The sequence below is a fragment of the Panthera tigris genome, chromosome C2 (assembly GCF_018350195.1).
Source record: "Panthera tigris isolate Pti1 chromosome C2, P.tigris_Pti1_mat1.1, whole genome shotgun sequence".
In the NCBI taxonomy this organism is placed as follows: Eukaryota; Metazoa; Chordata; class Mammalia; order Carnivora; family Felidae; genus Panthera; species Panthera tigris.
In genome coordinates, this window is record NC_056668.1 from 13,630,987 (window position 1) to 13,648,502 (window position 17,516).

Here is a 17,516-nt window from a genome sequence, read left to right on the forward strand (position 1 = left end):
ATTTTGGGGATAAAAATAAGATGAGAAATCAGGGGAGGAGGATTTTATTTTGTTTTTATTTTTATTTTATTTTAAATGTTTTTTAAATTTATTTTGAGAGAGAGAGGCAGAGAGAGATGGGGAGAGAGAGAGAATCCCAAGCAGGCTCCTTGCTGTCAGCACAGAGCCCAATGCGGGGCTTGATCTCATGAACCTTGAGATCATGACCCGAGCCCATATCAACAGTCAGATGCTTAACTGACTGAGCTGCCCAGGTGTTCGGAGGGAGGAGTATTTTAGAATTTATTTAACACTGCAAAAATTGTTCTAATTCAAAGCTTCTGCAGGTTGAAATTTCCTCAACCCACAAATTCAGTGAGCTCTTCTCGACTGAGCTTCTCTATACAGGTATATGAAAGTAAAGCTGGATTCATCAGGGACATTAAAGTAACCAACAAAATAGTTGTTGGTTGTTTCTTTTTTTAATGTTCATTGTTTGAGAGAGAGAGAGAAAGGGCGAGCAGGGGAGGGGCGGGGGGGGGGGGTGGACAGAGGATCTGAAGCGGGCTCTGTGCTGACAGTAGAGAGTCCGACTCAGGGCTCGAACTCACAAACCACGAGATCATGACCTGAGCCGAAGTCAGATGCTTGACCGACTGAGCCACCCAGGCGCCCTGCCAACAAAATAGTTTCTAATTGTATTCAACTTACAACTACAGTAAATGATTGATCGATTGATCTTACTGGTCCTTGAATTGTCCCACAGCCCTTGAACTTTGTGGCTAATTAATTACCTTTTCAAAATTGTGCTCACCTTTCATTAACACAGAATCCCTGTCCTTAAGACTATTTCGCAAGTCACCCCCGAAACAACTTGAGCCTTGCCACAGTGTATCATTAGCCCACACTCTTCTGCGTGGAAGGGCTGCGTGGCCCTTTGCTTTACCGAGGTGGTGAAAACGGGCTTGAAATTTGCCACTTGCTTTCTCCATGTTCCTACTGGAGCTCATTTAGGCATTTGTGGCCCAGCTATGATGACTATGAAAACTCTTGTTGCCTCGCAGCTGTAGCGGGCCTTGGGCTACAGCTGGCCACTTGTGCATCCAAGAGGAAAGTGTATACGTTAATGCTGGGAAGCTGCCAGTGCAGTGGAAACTGGTGAGCGCTCTAAAAATCTGGCTTGGGAGGATTTGTCCAGAGAGAGCAGGATTTAACAGCCTCTCTACCCCATGAATGTTGTGTATAATCGGAAGCCTCTTCAGTGGAGTGTTTCTAACACGGAGACTTTATTTTGAGCAATTTCCTAGAAGTCTCTAACCAGACCGTGCACCATGTTGGGAGTTACTTCTTGGTGTAGCTAGGGTCTTACCACTTCCCTTGATGTCCTTTGGCTTTTTTAAAAAAATTGTTTTAATGTTTATTTTATTTTTGAGACAGAGAACATGAGTGGGGGGAAGGGCAGAGAGAGAGACACAGCAGGCTCCAGGCTCTGAGCTGTCAGCACACAGCCCGACTCGGGGCTGGAACTCGTCAACTGGGAGATCATGACCTGAGCTGAAGTCGGACGCTCAACCGACTGAGCCACCCAGGCGCCCCAGATGTGCTTTGACTTTTGAATTAAAATTCAGTATCTGATTAAATACTAGGACCTATCAGATGCTAAGATGTCTCCTGCGATATATAGGAACCTACCTTGCATTTGCTACAAGCACTGCTGAGGCTCCCATGAGACTCTTCCCAGGGGTTGGTTTTCTAGATTCCTTGCTGCCGGGAACAGTGGGAGGTTCTCAGGGGCTTCTGAAGAGAGAGAGAATCTGAGACTGAGGTGGGTAGGAGGAGGAGCCCTTGGAAAGATGACCACCGAGGAATGTTTCTGTGACCCCGGTGCTGCCTTCCTTCTGAGCTGTTGGAAAACGCTTTACAGTGAAATGCATCCTGGCATCTGAGGATGATGGGCATCTGGGATGCAACCATAGAGGGATGCCTGGTGTTTTGCAAAGTGTGAACCCAATGAGCACAGGGGGATGTATGGAAATGTTGAATGACTCTATCGTACATCTGAAACATACATACAACACTGTATGTTTACTAACTGGGATTAAGATGAAAACTTAATAAAAACAAAAACCAAAGTGTGAACCCAGAGCCTCTCTGTCAGAGTATCTGGCTTTGGTTTGTCCTAGACCTATAAATTTGTATTTCTCGTGTGGCACTTAGGCATCTGGGTAGTAGAGTTCTACAGATAATTCTTCCCCACACTGCAGTTGGAGATTGCTGGTGTCATGGGAGCCCTCCATTGACCATTGAGGTGTTGAGTAGTACCTCTGGCTTCCCATGATGCTATAATCCAGGCCTCTGAGTATTTGGGACATCCCAAGCTTCATGACCAAATAGGGGCTGGGGCTGGGCAGCCGGCATGTTTCCCAACAGGCTGGGTCACATATCAGTGGGGGACGTGTACCACTTAGCCTGCTTAGCCACTTGTGGAGACGAGGTGGAGTCGGCTTGGATCATTGGTCCAGGGCATTCCTCGGTGGTTACACGGGTTGTGCGTTCTATAGGTATGCATGCTCGGCTGGGGCCAGCAGGCCTCCTACCTGGGGTAATCACCTCTGCTTAGTTTAGTGGTCGGCCGGGAGGTGAACACACAGAGCCTGGGCCACTGCAAGCTTAGAGCATCAGTTGTTATGAGCAGATGTTCAGGTCTGACAGAGAGGTGAGTGTCTACCGAGGTCTTAACTCCTAGTTTCAATAGAGGCCTCAGGGCATTCTGTAAAGGGGGAAATGGTTTGTGGGAGAGTAGACGGTCAAGACACATGCTCTTGAGGGTTTGGACTGTCCGGTCTCTTCTTGTTTCCCTCCTTCTCTTTTATCCCTTCTCTCCCCTTCCCCCAACTTTGGGCTTTGAGCTCTTTGCCTGGCAAGTTAAGGCATGTAGATAGTCACTCAGATTTTGCTGGGAAAACCTGGAAAAAGCAGTGTTGGCAAAAAAAAGGGGGGGGGGGCAAGGCATGGAGTTGACTATTGAGACAGAATCTGTGAGGTGCTGTCTCAGCTGAACTCCGGGCATTGCGAGACGCCTTGATTCCATTCTCCCCCACGTTCGGAGGCCTTTCTCTTATGGACTAGGGAGGTTACCCATGTAGCTGATCTCTCCCTGTCTTACAGAGAAGCTTCTCGCCTCTTTGCATTTTAGATGCGGCTTTGTCGCGGATTGCTTTGCTTCTTCCAGAGAAAGATCGAGGCACGTGAAGATGAATCCAGATGTTTAGGAAATTCACAAACTCCTCATCTCCCACTACTCATGGTTATCTTGAGTAATCAGTAATGGTGAATTTACCTACTGTCTTATTGACATAGTCAGTATCCCTGCTGGGGGAAATGTGAGTTCTTAACTGTGTTTCTCTGTTTGTATAGAGGATGTTTATCCACTAGATCTGGCTCCTTCCTGACCATTGCTGGCAGTTAATAGGCGGGACGGCAGATAGCAAAGTGATGGGAACAGCAGATGCAGGGCAGTGTGCCCCTGAGTGGCACCCACAGTTTCTTTATCCCCCTTAAGGCTCTGTAAATCCCATGCGTCTCAATTCCACTGGAAATGTAGTTGGTCCTTAGAAGATATCTTAGCTACTTCCTGCTACTGTCGTCCCTCCTCGTTTTATTCTTTTCTTTCTTCTTTTTCTTTTTTTTTAATGTTTATTTTTGAGAGCAAGCGGGAGGAGCAGAGAGAGAGAAGGATACAGGGGATCCGGAGCAGGCTCTGTGCTGTGAGCACAGAGCCCAATGTGGGGCTTGAACTCACAAACCGTGAGATGGTGACCTGAGTTGAAGTCGGATGCTTAACCGACTGAGCCACTCAGATGCCCCTTTTCTTCCTTCCTTTCTTTCTTTTTTCTTTCTTTCTTTCTTTCTTTCTTTCTTTCTTTCTTTCTTTCTTCCTTCCTTCCTTCCTTCTTTCCTTCCTTCCTTCCAGAACAGTTGTAGATAGTAGAGAGGGTTCCCAGTTAACCTTAAACACCTGGCTGAGATAGCATTTGCAGCTATATCCACTATAAAGTTACGTATTTTCCTCCTTTTGCATACAGTTCTCTTTGTCGTTGTTTTTGAAGGTGCACAATATAATGATTTAATATATGTATACATTGTGAAATGATGACCACAATCAAGTTAATTAACACATTCATCACCTCACACAGTTATCTTTTTTCTTTTGTGGCGAAAACACTTAAGATCTGCTCCCCTAGTAAATTTCAAGTGTACGTACAGTATTCACTATATATATATATATATATATATATATATATATACACACACACACACACACACACCATGCTGCACATTAGATTCGTAGAACTTACTAATTTTATAGCTGAGTTTGTACCCTTTGACCAACATCTCCCCATTTCCCCCCACCCCCGGGCAGCCACTGTTCCACTCTCTGCTCTATGAATTCAACATTCTTATATATATGTATGTATGTGTGTGTGTGTATATATATATATACATATATATATATATATATATATGTATATATATATATAATTTATTTATTTATTTAAATTTTTTTTTTAACATTTATTTATTTTTGAGACAGAGAGAGACAGAACATGAACGGAGGAGGGGCAGAGAGAGAGGGAGACACAGAATCGGAAGCAGGCTCCAGGCTCTGAGCCATCAGCCCAGAGCCTGACGTGGGGCTTGAACTTACAGACCGTGAGATCTTGACCTGAGTTGAAGTCGGATGCTTAACCGACTGAGCCACCCAGGCGCCCCTGAATTCAACATTTTTAGATTCCACACGAGTGAATCATAGAGCATTTGTCGTTCTGGGTCTCCTGTTTGTCACATCTGGCTACGCCCATCTTTCAGTTGTTCACTTAGTATCTATTCATGATGAAGGTGAAGTGAACTTTGAGGCCCTAACTTAGAACTGCCTGTGATGCTTAGAGATCCGGGCTCAGCACCTGTCTGGGCTTCGTGCAGGACAGTGCTCGTCTGTGGCTTGGTTCATCCGGCCCCACTGCCTCTCAGCAAATATTTGAGCCCAAAGCATTCATTTTTATGCCAACCCAGAACTGTCAGTTTTTACATTTTCGAACCATAATTAGATGCTTATGAGACTTAAGGCTCAAAAAATGGTTAAATCCCCAAAGCATGTATTACTTTACCTTCTATACCACTATGTCAGACCTCTGTTCCTGTTCTCTTCCTTTGAGAAAAATCAGTCTGACTTCTTATCCGTGAGACTGTTGAGCTGTCCTGTCCAATAGTGCTGTCATTATCCTTCCTTGATGACTACCATTATTTAATTATTGCTTATGGATATGCCGGTCGCACTTTAGTGCAGTTAAGACTCTGATTTAAGAACAGACCTGTCTGTGTCCCGGAAGTGTTCAACCTGAGAGCAGGGACTGTGCTTTGGAAGTTCCAAATGTTTTCAGACTGGGAATTGATACCCCCCCCCCACACTGGCAGTTGCCGCAAGCTGTCACTTGGCCCGGGGGCAGTGAGTAGCTTGCTTTGGGCTTTTAGCATCCCGGCTTTGAAAGGGCAAGGTAATTGGAGAGCCTGTACTGGAGCTGTGGGCCCCACAGACTTATTTAGCTCCATGCAGGGTGAGAGGCTGCTTGTTTTCAAGAAGTGAAGCTGGTTCCAGCATGAGGACTCTTGCCTGCTCGTGGGACATGGGTCCTTGCTGGGTGAGTGGGTGAGGCGGTATGCTAGGTATCTTTTTAGTCCCCACATTACAAAACAGACTCCTAACTCCAGGCTCTTTATTAAAAAAAAAAAAAAAGAGGGGAAAAAAAGTATTAGCTGTAAAGACCTTGTTCTCCATTGTAACCCCCACCTCTGCAAGCACTGATCAGCCTGCAGAATTTCCTGGAGTTTAGGGCAGACTGATGAGGGGCGCCCAGCCACGGCGGTGGGAGAAGCTCAGTAGCGGATTCGCCAATTAGTTAATTACCTAAGTCAGATACATGGTGAGTTCTGTGGAACGTTCCTTGTTTTTAAATACATAAATTTCTTGAACATTTCAGCCTGTTCAGATTCACGCCAGGGTGGCGTGGTGGTCTTCCTGAGCCGCTCTGCGGGCAGGTTAGGTTCGCGTGGGTCGGGGGCTTGAGGAGTCATTGGCCCAGGACCGGGTGGGAGCAGCAGCGCCCCGTGGGTCTCGCGCAGCCCTGCGGCCACACGGTCTGTGGCTTGCTTCTCTGCGTGATGTACGTCTTCTTTTTCTCCCTTTTCGGCTCCCAAGGATGTTAATGCCGGCGAGGGCAGTGAGTTTGCGGACAGCGGGATCGAAGGGGCCACCACCGACACGGACCTCCTGTCCAGGCGATCCAATGCCACCAACTCCAGCTACTCGCCCCCCACCGGCCGCGCCTTTGTGGGCAGCGACAGCGGCAGCAGCTCCACGGGGGATGCGGCCCGCCAGGGGGTGTACGAGAATTTCCGGCGGGAGCTGGAGATGAGCACCACCAACAGCGAGAGCCTGGAGGAGGCGGGCTCGGCGCACAGCGACGAGCAGAGCAGCGGCACCCTGAGCTCCCCGGGCCAGTCGGACATCCTGCTCACGGCCGCGCAGGGCACGGTGCGCAAGGCCGGGGCGCTGGCCGTCAAGAACTTCCTGGTGCACAAGAAGAACAAGAAGGTGGAGTCGGCCACCCGGAGGAAGTGGAAGCACTACTGGGTGTCCCTGAAAGGTAGGAGCGGGAGCCCCGCACCCCCGGAGCGTGATGCACCGGCGCTCCTTGGTGCACCTGCGCACATGATGTTTCTTAATTACGTGGAGTTTGTATTTTATACCAATTTTTTTAAAGCTTAAAAAACTCTTTATTTCTTGAGAGAAAGAGAGCAAGGGATGGGGGGAGAGAGAGAGAGAGAGAGAGAAAATCCCAAGCAGGCTCTGTACTGTCAGCATAGAACCCCACACAGGGCTTGATCGCACCTACCGTGAGATCATGACCTGAGCCAGAGTCAAGAGTCAGACGCTTAACGGACTGAGCCACCCAGACGCCCCTATTTTGTATCAGTTTTAACCAGTTTTTTTTTTTTATTGTGATAAGAATACTTAGCGTGAGATCTTAAGTTTTTAGGCGTATGTTACATTATCATTGACTGTAGAGCCGATCTCTGGGATGCAATCATCTCACTTAACTGAAACTTTATGTTCCTTGCTTATTTAGTAACTCCCCACCCCGGCCTCCCCACCAGCTGTTTTCTTCACTTTTTCACCCTTAAGCTAGAGGAGCATCACTAACCCAGTTTCCTCCTATATACAGCTGCTTGGGATGACAGTTTCGAGGGACATGTTCCAAAAAAAATTTCTCTTAATTATTCAAGGCATTGGAGTGCCCCCTGAAGTGACTGTCGTAGAGGCAAAGTCATTAGTTTGAAGCCCAAGAAATTACTATGTTTTTAGGCTTAAAAAAAAATGATGGAATATCACTGATTTCATAAGGTTTGACCTAATGCATAATAGAATGTCTGAGCCATCATATGTTTGTGAAAAGTCACTGTTGTACAGTCACACATTGAATATACACTTTTGAAGCAGGTGTATATGCTCTTGTGCACGTCTGCACGTGTCTCAGTAGTATAAAAGTCATAATGCATTTGTGAGCTCTGTGCCTTTTTTAAAAAAAATTTTTAGGTTTACTTATTTATTGAGAGAGAGAGAGGACGGGTGCGGTGGCGGAGGGGGTGGGGGGAGGAGAGGGAGACAGAATCCCAAGCAGCCTCCACGCTGTCCGCGCAGAGCCCGATGAGGGGCTCGGACTCACAAACCGTGAGATCATGACCTGAGCCGAGAGCAAGAGTCGGAGGCTTAACCGGCTGAGTTACCCGGGCACCTCTGAGCTCTGTGTCTTAAAAGGAATACTTGAAGGCCACTTAGACTTTTTGTCACAAGCTCCATTTGAAACAGGGGTAGGGTTTGGCAGGACAGGCTAGATAGGTTAACAGGCATGAAGGGCAAGTGCAGGAGGGAGCCTGGGCTTTCCAGATGTGGCACACACTGAACCATTCCATACTCAATCGCATCAACTGTGGCTGGTGTCGGGGACACCCAGTCCTAGAGGCACAGGATGCCCTGGAGTCTGTGGTGGTGCGCAGGCCAATCCTGGAAGGACAAGCAAGGTGTAGGCTGGCCCCATTACTATTGGTGCCAACTGTTGCTTCACCGCCTGGTGAGACGAGATGGGAGCTTGTTAACTAGACTGTACGCTTTGCTGCATGTCACAGAGACCCACAGTGACAACGTGTTAAACAAGATGGTACTGATTTTCCTCCCATCTACCAGGGGTAGACCGTCTGAAGTCGTTGTGGTGACTCCTTCCTCTGAGTCATCTGGGTCCCAGGCTCCTTCTGTCCTGTTGCTCAGCTATTCCCAGAGCATGATCTTAGTCCCTGTGGTCACCACCGGGGCCACATTCCTGCAGAAAAATGGAGGCACACCCACCCCCCACCCCCCACCCCCCCCGCCCTGTATTAGGGCTGCTGTCTCAAAGTACCACAGACTGACTGGTTTAACTAAAGAAATTTATGTTCTCACAGTTCTGGAGGCGGGAGGAAATCAAGGTGTGAGTGGGATTGGTGCTTGCTGCCATCTCCCTCCTTGGCTTCTAGAAGGCTGTCTTCTTCCAGTGTCTTCTCATGGCTTTCCCCTTCTGCCTGTCTGTGGCCCAATTCCCCCTTCTTTTTTTTTTTTTTTTTTTTTAATGTTTATTTATTTTTGAGACAGAGAGAGACAGAGCATGAATGGGGGAGGGGCAGAGAGAGAGGGAGACACAGAATCGGAAGCAGGCTCCAGGCTCTGAGCCATCAGCCCAGAGCCCAACGCAGGGTTCGAACTCACGAACCGTGAGATCGTGACCTGAGCCGAAGTCGGACGCTCAACCAACTGAGCCACCCAGGTGCCCCCCAATTCCCCCTTCTTATAAGAACGGCAGTTAGATTGGATTAGGGCTCACTCGTATGACCTCTTTTGATTGTAATGACCTCTTTTTACAATCCTACTTCCAGATATGGCCACTTTCTGAGGTACTGGATTAGGACTTTAACATAGGAATTTGGGGTGATAGAATTCAGCCCATGACAGGCCCCGGATGTACGTGTGAAACAAGCTTCCCACATCATTCTGGCACTAAGTTCGAGAACACCAGTGTCCGTGTCAGAGAATAACAATAATTAGGTGATTTTTAACTTCGGACACAGAAGAGGGAACTGTTTTGTTTCTGCCGTTCCCTTAGAGAATAAATGATCCCGGAAGCCAGCGTGCAGGCATTTTGGAGCCCAGCTCAGGAGCCCATTAGAGGAGGGAGCCTTCACTTTCTTGGTGACCCAGATCTGAGTGACACAGTCTGTCAGGATCCAGGCCCAGAACCCAGAGCCACTGAGTCCTTCGTTTCTTAATCCTGACGGGTTCCCATTATATATTGACATGCTCACGGCTCGTCCTTGCCACTCAAAGGCACAACGTGCTGCTGGTTTTTTTTTTTTTTTTTTTTTCTTTCTTTCTTAGCAACCCTTGGATATCATGAAATCAAAAGCAGAGCACCTGGGAGCCGTGGGGGTAGATTTCTCCAAAGATTCTTTCACTTTAGACAGAATAATTAATTTTTTTAAAAAAAGATCTCATTTAGCACGAACCTCTGGGGTGTCTCTGTCGACAACTGCCGAGCATACAGATGACGCTCGAGTGAAGTTGAGGGCCGGTGGACTTGCTCAGGGAGCATGTGGGTCCTGGATGTGTTGCTTCGTGTGCGTCTCCTCACTGGAGCAAGGAGATAATTAGAGGAAAAGCCGATTTTAACCACCTGCTGTCGTGGGTGATTGTAAACCAACTTCGGGAGATTCTAAAAACAGCCACTTGAGGAGACTGTATAAAGTGTTCAATGTTTGCACGTGCCAAGGTTCGCGGATGTCCCCTCTCCATTATCCACAGGCCTCCTTCTCTGTCCTCACCCTCCGGTACAGCTGTGTTTCTCCTTCTCTGCTCACAATCTGCTAATCATGACTGTAGTGTTCGTCCTAAAGATCAGAGCGGGGTTTCGTAACGGGGGCACTCTTGACATTTTCTGGAAAATTCTTTGTTGTGGGGTGCTATCCCGGGTGCCGTAGGGTGTTTAGCAGGATCCCTGTCCTCTACCTGCTGGATGCCAGTGGCACCTCCTCCCCCACCCCCTACACCCAGTGACAGAGCCAAAAATGTCTCCAGACGTTGCCACATGTCCCCTCAAGGGCAAGATTGCCACACTTCAAGAACCTCTGATTTGGAGAAAAATGGCGTCCCCTTTCCATTTTCTTTCTTATATTTATCTCTGAGTCTGTGTTAGCTTAAGAAGTAGAAATAGGTTCAGATGATTCTACCATGGGTTACATGGGTTTCTGAAAAGACCTGAGATCTTCACAATAACAGGGATTATGGGAAAAACAAGGTTGGGGCAGAATACTCAATAGGTAAGTAATTCAATTACGTGCTTGCAATTTTTTAACCCAATGCCGGATAGACGGAGAGATAGATGGATGGACGGATAACTAAATCTGCTGCTAAAAATATTCACATAGTTGGCATCTTACTTTTTAGCAGTAAATACTATAGAAAACATCGGACTTCACCTTTAAGAAAAAAGAGAATATATGGGATACCTGAGTGGCTCAGTTGGTTAAGCGTCCAACTCTTGATACTGGCTCTGGTCATGGTCTCACAGTTTGTGAGACTGAGCCCCAAATCGGGCTCTGTGCTAAAAGCTCAGAGCCTGCTTGGGATTCTTTCTCCCTCTCTCTCTGCCTCTCTCCTGTGCATGCTTGCTCTCTCTCTCTCTCTCTCTCTCTCTCCAAATAAATAAATAAACTTAAAACAATTAAGATAAAAAAGTGAATATGACACGAGCGGGTAGAAAGAGGAATCAAAACACCTGGATTATCGAGACAAGAACAGGAAAGAAGAAACCGTAAAGCCTAGGACCACCATACGGTAGGACTTGTGAGGAAAGCTTTTGGGAAACTCTGCCAAGGGAGAATTCGTGCAGTGCGTGGACATGGCATCTGCCACTGTGCTGTATTCGGCTGTGTTTGGGGACTTTGCATTTCAGCAGCTGTTACCATGTGAATGTGAAATATTATGGGCTAAGAAAAATTGCCTCTGAACTAATGTGACTTTTCCATCGATACCCATCATTCTGCGTTACTAATCACATATGCGCAAATTTACGTTATGGAAGAAACCCCTCTTACGGCTGAATAGATTGTACTTTCAGGGGCTTTGTCAGTCACATAAAGTGGGGCCCACGCTTTCCCTGAATGTGGTTTTGATTAGTTGACAGTAAATGTTCAGGTAGTAATTACTATGAAAGTGAGCCTCACATTAAGGAGACCATGGAGGCCATTCACTGAAGCCACCTTGGCATAAATCTATGGGAGGTTTTTATTGTTTCTGTCTCATTAGTTTCACAGGGCCATTAAGTGCGGACCAGGTCTTGAGCACCACCACCCCCCCCCCACCCCAGGCCTTCATATGTGCGCCTGCCATTTTTTCTTTCAGTAGGAACAGGACATGGTTTATTTCTAGAGAACATTCTGTAGGACATATTTGAATAAAAAAATCTATCATTTCTTTCCTTATCCTTAAAGCACCCAAAGCTAGTTTTGTGAGTTGTTTCCTCCAAGGGCCTAGCCAAGCAACCCCCAGAGTTGTGATGCCTGGTTGTATATCATGTGAGCCACTGGGAAGGGACTCCAGTGGGCCAGTACTGATTGGTGGTCCTCACACAGCCGTGGTTTTAGTTCTGACCAGTTGCGCCGGGTTCCTAGCCACCATTGGCCAAAGTTGCTGTAGGACCCCCATATGCCTATGAGCACACCTGTGATGAAACACTCTTAAGAGATTCAGGGTCTTTAAGAACTTGAGGGCGTACATGAGGGAGTCTCATGTGGCCTGAGAAACAGCGATTGAAAAACCTTTGCCTTTCTCTCAGTCCATCTAAGACTTCAGTACAAGCAAAACCCCATTCTTTTCTCCTTCGGTTTCCACGCACTTTAATTTCCAGCCTCTTCCTTGTGACGGGACACAGACAATAGATTCCTCTACCGACTTTTTTTTTGCACAAGCGCTGAATACTCACGCAGACCCCTGTTGTGTTTTCTCAGGGTGCACACTCTTCTTCTATGAGAGCGATGGTAGGTCTGGAATAGACCACAACAGCATCCCTAAGCACGCTGTGTGGGTGGAGAACAGCATCGTGCAGGCCGTACCTGAACACCCCAAGAAGGACTTCGTCTTCTGCCTCAGCAATTCCCTGGGTGATGCTTTCCTCTTTCAGGTTTGTTGGGCGCTTCCCCTATGGGCATTTCAAACCTCCAAACCAGACATCTTCCTCTCCGGCCTGTGGTACCCCACCCTGTTTTCCTTTTCTAGTGGGTTTTTATCTTCTGCTCATTATAGAAACAAAAAAATGATCCATGACAAAATAAACATCTGTATTGAACTCAGAAATGAGAGAAGTCACCCAGAAGGTTCCATGGGAAGCCTACGGAAGGATGTGAGTTGAATTTGAGAGGCTTGCGCTCTTTGCTGTGGGTTGAGGATTCGTCAATGTAGTCTCAATACCATTTGTGAAGAGCTTCAGAAAAAGATGATGAATTCCTTAATTTAGAAATGATTTGAGCTGTCAAAATTTTTCATCATAATGTTCTCTTCTAACATTACTCATAAAATAAAACAGTGACTTCCCAGAAATGACTAGCTGTACCCGAATAATTTCCTCATCTTATCAGAAATTTGTACCCAGTGTTCTTGAAGTTGGAGTGTTAATTGTGTTTAAAAAAAAAAAAATGAACCTGCTAATCACTGCAGGGTTAACATTTGCTTTTATAGGGAATTATTTGAGTTTGGTGGGTTGTGATGCATTCTGCCAGAACTTCTTGCTGTGGTAGTTAGGAAGGCTGCCCTCGTTTATTTCCATAATGCAGAAATTCCTGCAACTGGTAGTCTTTGCTTCCTACATGCTTCTCATGGTGCTATTGAGAACAAGAAGATTTTGACACTGTTCGTGCTCTCAAAAGTGTTCACATATGACATGGGAGATAGACACAGGGATAGATCTTTGTAGTATAGGAAGGCCTGGTCATGAATATTAAAGGATGAATTGGGGCAATGGACAGTGAGAATATTCCATGCAGAAAAGAGAGCTGGATTAAAGGCGTGGGAAAGAATAATAGGTTATTTCACTGAGTTTCTGGGTTTGGCCCCTAAGTTATTTGCATTTGGGCAGTTCAAGTGAGAAATATAAAGTGGTCATTTGTGTGTGGACAGCCAAAAGCATCTGTTTTTTTTTTTTTTTTTTCCTTTAAATCAATGAGGTAAAGGGGCGCCTGGGTGTCTCAGTCAGTTAAGTGTCCGACTTCGGCTCAGGTCATGATCTCAAGGTCCGTGAGTTCGAGCCCCGTGTTGGGCTCTGTGCTGACAGCTCAGAGCCTGGAGCCTGCTTCGGATTCTGTGTCTCCCTCTCTCTCTGACCCTCCCCCGTTCATGCTCTGTCTCTCTCTGTCTCAAAAATAAATAAACATTAAAAAAATTTTAAATAAATAAATAAATACATACATACATACATACATACATACATACATGAGGTAAAGCACACATAAAGGGTACCTGGGTGGCCAAGTTGGTTAAGTGTCCGACTTTGGCTCAGGTCAGGATCTCATGGTTCGTGAGTTCAAGCCCCACATCCGACTCTGTGCTGACAGCTCAGAGCCTGGAGCTGCTTCAGCTTCTGTGTCTCCCTCTTTCTCTGCCCCTATCCCACTTATACTCTGTTTCTCTCTCTCTCAAAAATAAGTAAACATTTTAAAAAATTACAAAAAAAGGACCTCTGCTTATTCCTCCTCCATCATTAAAATAATTATGATCTGGCGTGCCTGGGTGGCCCAGTTGCTTAAGTGTCTGACTTTGGCTCAGGTCAGGATCTCTTGGTTTGTGAGTTTGAGCCCTGCATCAGCCTCACTGCTGTCAGTGCAGAGCCCACTTTGGATCCTCTTTCTCCCTCTCTGCCCCTCCCCTGCTCTCTCTCACTCTTTCTCTCACTTTCTCTCAAAAACAAATAAACATTGAAAAAAAAATAAGAGTGTACAAAACATAAATGTATTGGTCAGTGAAATGTCACAGAATGAATACATAACCACCACCTAGGTCAAGAAACAGAAATTTCTAGCACCCTATAAGCCATTCCTCACCCACAGACACACATGCAGGCTACTAGTTGGATAGAGTAAATCTGGATCTTATCATCCAAGCCAGGACACTTTTGTTTATCTGGGAATGTCTGCATTTCTCCTTCATTTTTGAAGGATAGTTTTGCTGGATATAGAATTCTCGACTGACAGTCTTATTTCAGTGTTTTGAAAGTATTCTTGTACTGCCATCTGGCCTCCATGGATTCTGATGCGAAATCAGCTTTTAATCTTAGGAGGATCCCCTGTATAGATGAGTTGCTTCTTGGGGCGCCTGGTTGGCTCAATTGGTACAATATGCAGCTTTTAAACTCAGGGTCATGAGTTCAAGTGCCACTTTGGGCATGGAGCCCACTCAAAATAAAATAAAAATCTATTAGATGAGTTGCTTCTCTGTTGGTACTTTGGGAATTTTGTCTTTGTATTTAAACAGCTTATGATATGTCTCTAGGTATGGATGTCTTTCAGTTTATTCTCCCTGGAATTCTTTGAGCTTCTTTGATGTTTAGATGCATGTGTCTAAACCACAATTGGAAAATTTTCAACCATAATTTCTTTAAATAGGTTTCTTTCCATTTCTCTTCTCTTTTAGGACTCCCATTATGTTTATGTTAGCAAGCTTGATAGTGCAAGTCTCTGAGACTGTTCATCTTCCTTCATTCTTTTTTTGTTCTGTTTCTTGGACTGGATAATTTCAGTTGACCTACTTCAAGTTCACTGATTCTTTTTTGCCAGTTCAAATCTGCTGTTGAGTTCCTCTGGTGAAATTTTCACTTCAATTTTTCTACATTTCAACTCTAGAATTTGTATTTGATTCTCTGAAAAAAATTTTTTTTAAATTTTCTATGGATATTATCTGTTTGGTGAGATTATCATTCTTATGCTTTACTTCCTTAGACATGATTTGCTTTAGTCCTTTGGACATATTCAAAATAGTTGATTTAATGTCTTTGTTTAGCAGTCTACTATCTGAACTTCCTTAGGGATAGTTTCTATTAACTGTTTCTTTCCTTGTGTGTGTTCCATGTTTGGTTGTTTCTTTGCATGTTTCACAGCTACTTGGTTGAAAACTCCATGTTAAATAGTATAATGTGGTGACTCTTGAAACCAGGTCCCCCCTCTCCCCCCAGTGTTTGTTGTAGTTGATTGTTGTGACTCTTGCTTGTTTGTTAAGTGCCTTTCCTGAAATCTATAAAACATTTATTCTTTGTGATGTGTGGCTACTGAAGTCTCTGCTCAGTTAGTTTAGTAGTCAGCAAATGATTGCAAAGATTTCCTCAAATGCCTGGAAGCGATTAGACATCCATTCTTTCCCAAGGACTTCTATGTCTTCAACACTCAGACAGCTGATTAATAACTTGCCTTAGCCTTCACCTCTGCATGCACAGAGTCTCAAGGTCAGCCAGAGGGGTGAGGGTAGGGCCTTCTTAGGGTTTTGTGAATGTATGCACAGTCTTATACATATACATGACTTTCTAGATTCCCTGGACTATGGATAGCTTACGAATATCTTATTCCCCAGCTATTAAAAAACTTCCCGGGGTGCCTGAGTGGCTCAGTCAGATAAGTGTCTGACTTCTGCTCAGGTCATGATATCAGCGTTTGGGGGTTTGAGGCCCATGTCCAGCTCTGTGCTGACAGCTCAGAGGCTGGAGCCTGCTTCAGATTCTGTGTCTCCCTTTCTCTCTGCCCCTCTCCTGCTCTTTGTCTCTCTCTCTCTCTCTCTCTCTCTCTCTCTCTCTCTCTGTCTTTCTGTCTCAAAAATAAATAAACATTAAAAAAAAAGTTTCTTGGTTAGCTTCTTTTCTTGCCCCAACTGTCATCACTGTCTCAGGCAGCTGTGATATTAAACAGTTGTTCCTGATTAGTTTTCAGAAACTCCCCTTGGAGTAATGACTATCTGCCCAAGTGAGTTCTGAGGTCAAATAGCAACAAGCCCTGTGAATGGGGGTTTCCTGCGAACTGTCATATGTCAAATGATGACAATTCTTTGAGGACATTGTTTTGTGGGAGCTCACTGCCCCCTCCAGTGATTGCTAGGCCGCTGTTTTTCACGTGCTTGTGGAGATGGGGAGATGAAGACGGGAATAAGGCAAGCGAAAATGTCCTCAAACCTTTCTGTTCTGAGACTCAGCTATCGCTTTTTTCCAATGGAAGCACCTGATTGTTGGAAGACCTAATTAATTGCTGGAGCTCTGAAAAAGCCAATTTTGAAGATTTTTGCTGATGTTACTGGTTTCACAGAGGAGCAGTTTTTTGAGGTCCTTTACCATTTCTACTGATGAACTCATCAGGACACTTCAGAGACTAGCCAGTTTTGAGAGATATGGCAGCTCAATAAACAATTATGCCAGGATAACAGGTATAAATTGCAACAGATCCAGGCTACCTGGGTTGTGTAGCATCCTGTCCCCGGGTACATTTGGGTTGATCCCAATTTGGAGGGACCATGAGCAGTATTGCTAGAGTAAGCTTGTGTCTGTGTTCAGGATATGTTTGTCCACATTTCTGCTGGCATATACCTAGGATTGGTATCGGTTTGTCATGGGGTCAATGTACGCATTCGTGTTTTTTTTTAATTTTTTTTTTTTAATATTTAATTATTTTTGAGAGAGACAGAGATAGAATGCGAGTGGGTTAGGGGCAGAGAGAGAGGGAGACACAGAATCCAAAGCAGGCTCCAGGCTCCGAGCTGTCAGCACAGAGCCCGACGCAGGGCTTGAACCCACGGGCCGTGAGATCATGACCTGAGCTGAAGCTGGACACTCAACCGACTGAGCCACCCAGGTGCCCCCGCATTCGTATTTACTAAATACTGCCAGTTTCCAAAATGATAATTTATGCTCCGATCAGCAGCCCAAGGGAATTCAAGGAGTTCCATATCCTTGTCTGCACTTGGTATTGTCAGATCTTTTTAGTTTTTCATTTGTAAGCCATTAGTGTGCAGCTGACCATGTTTTGGTGGTGGTGGGGGGTGGTTAATGACCATTTCAACATCATCTTTGTGAAATGCTTATTTCAGTCTCCTGCTTGTTTTTCCATTGGGTTATCTTTCTTAATGATTCATGGCACTTCTGTACATACTTTGTGTATCGTTTTTTACTGTGCTCTTACTGTGGCTCGCTTTTTACTCTGTTAAAGATATCCTTTGTTAATCTGACTATTTAATTTTTATTATTAGTTTTTAATTTTATTTTAAAATTAAAATAAAATAAACAATTTAAAATAAAATAAATATTTTATTTATTTTTGAGACACAGAGAGAGATACAGAGTGTGAGTGGGGAAAGGGCTGAGACAGAGGGA

The 17,516-nt window shown here is 45.3% G+C and overlaps 1 protein-coding gene across 8 annotated transcripts in view; it reads left to right on the forward strand.

The window, feature by feature from the left end:
• Positions 1-17,516, forward strand: part of TIAM1 (TIAM Rac1 associated GEF 1) — a 382,305-nt gene that overhangs the window by 256,683 nt on the left and 108,106 nt on the right. For all 8 annotated transcript variants that reach the window (XM_042999074.1, XM_042999077.1, XM_015542057.2 and 5 more), the window contains 2 exons: positions 6,236-6,683; positions 12,130-12,302. In XM_042999074.1, coding sequence (XP_042855008.1) covers positions 6,236-6,683; positions 12,130-12,302 — 621 coding nt within the window. The remainder of the gene's footprint in view (positions 1-6,235; positions 6,684-12,129; positions 12,303-17,516) is intronic.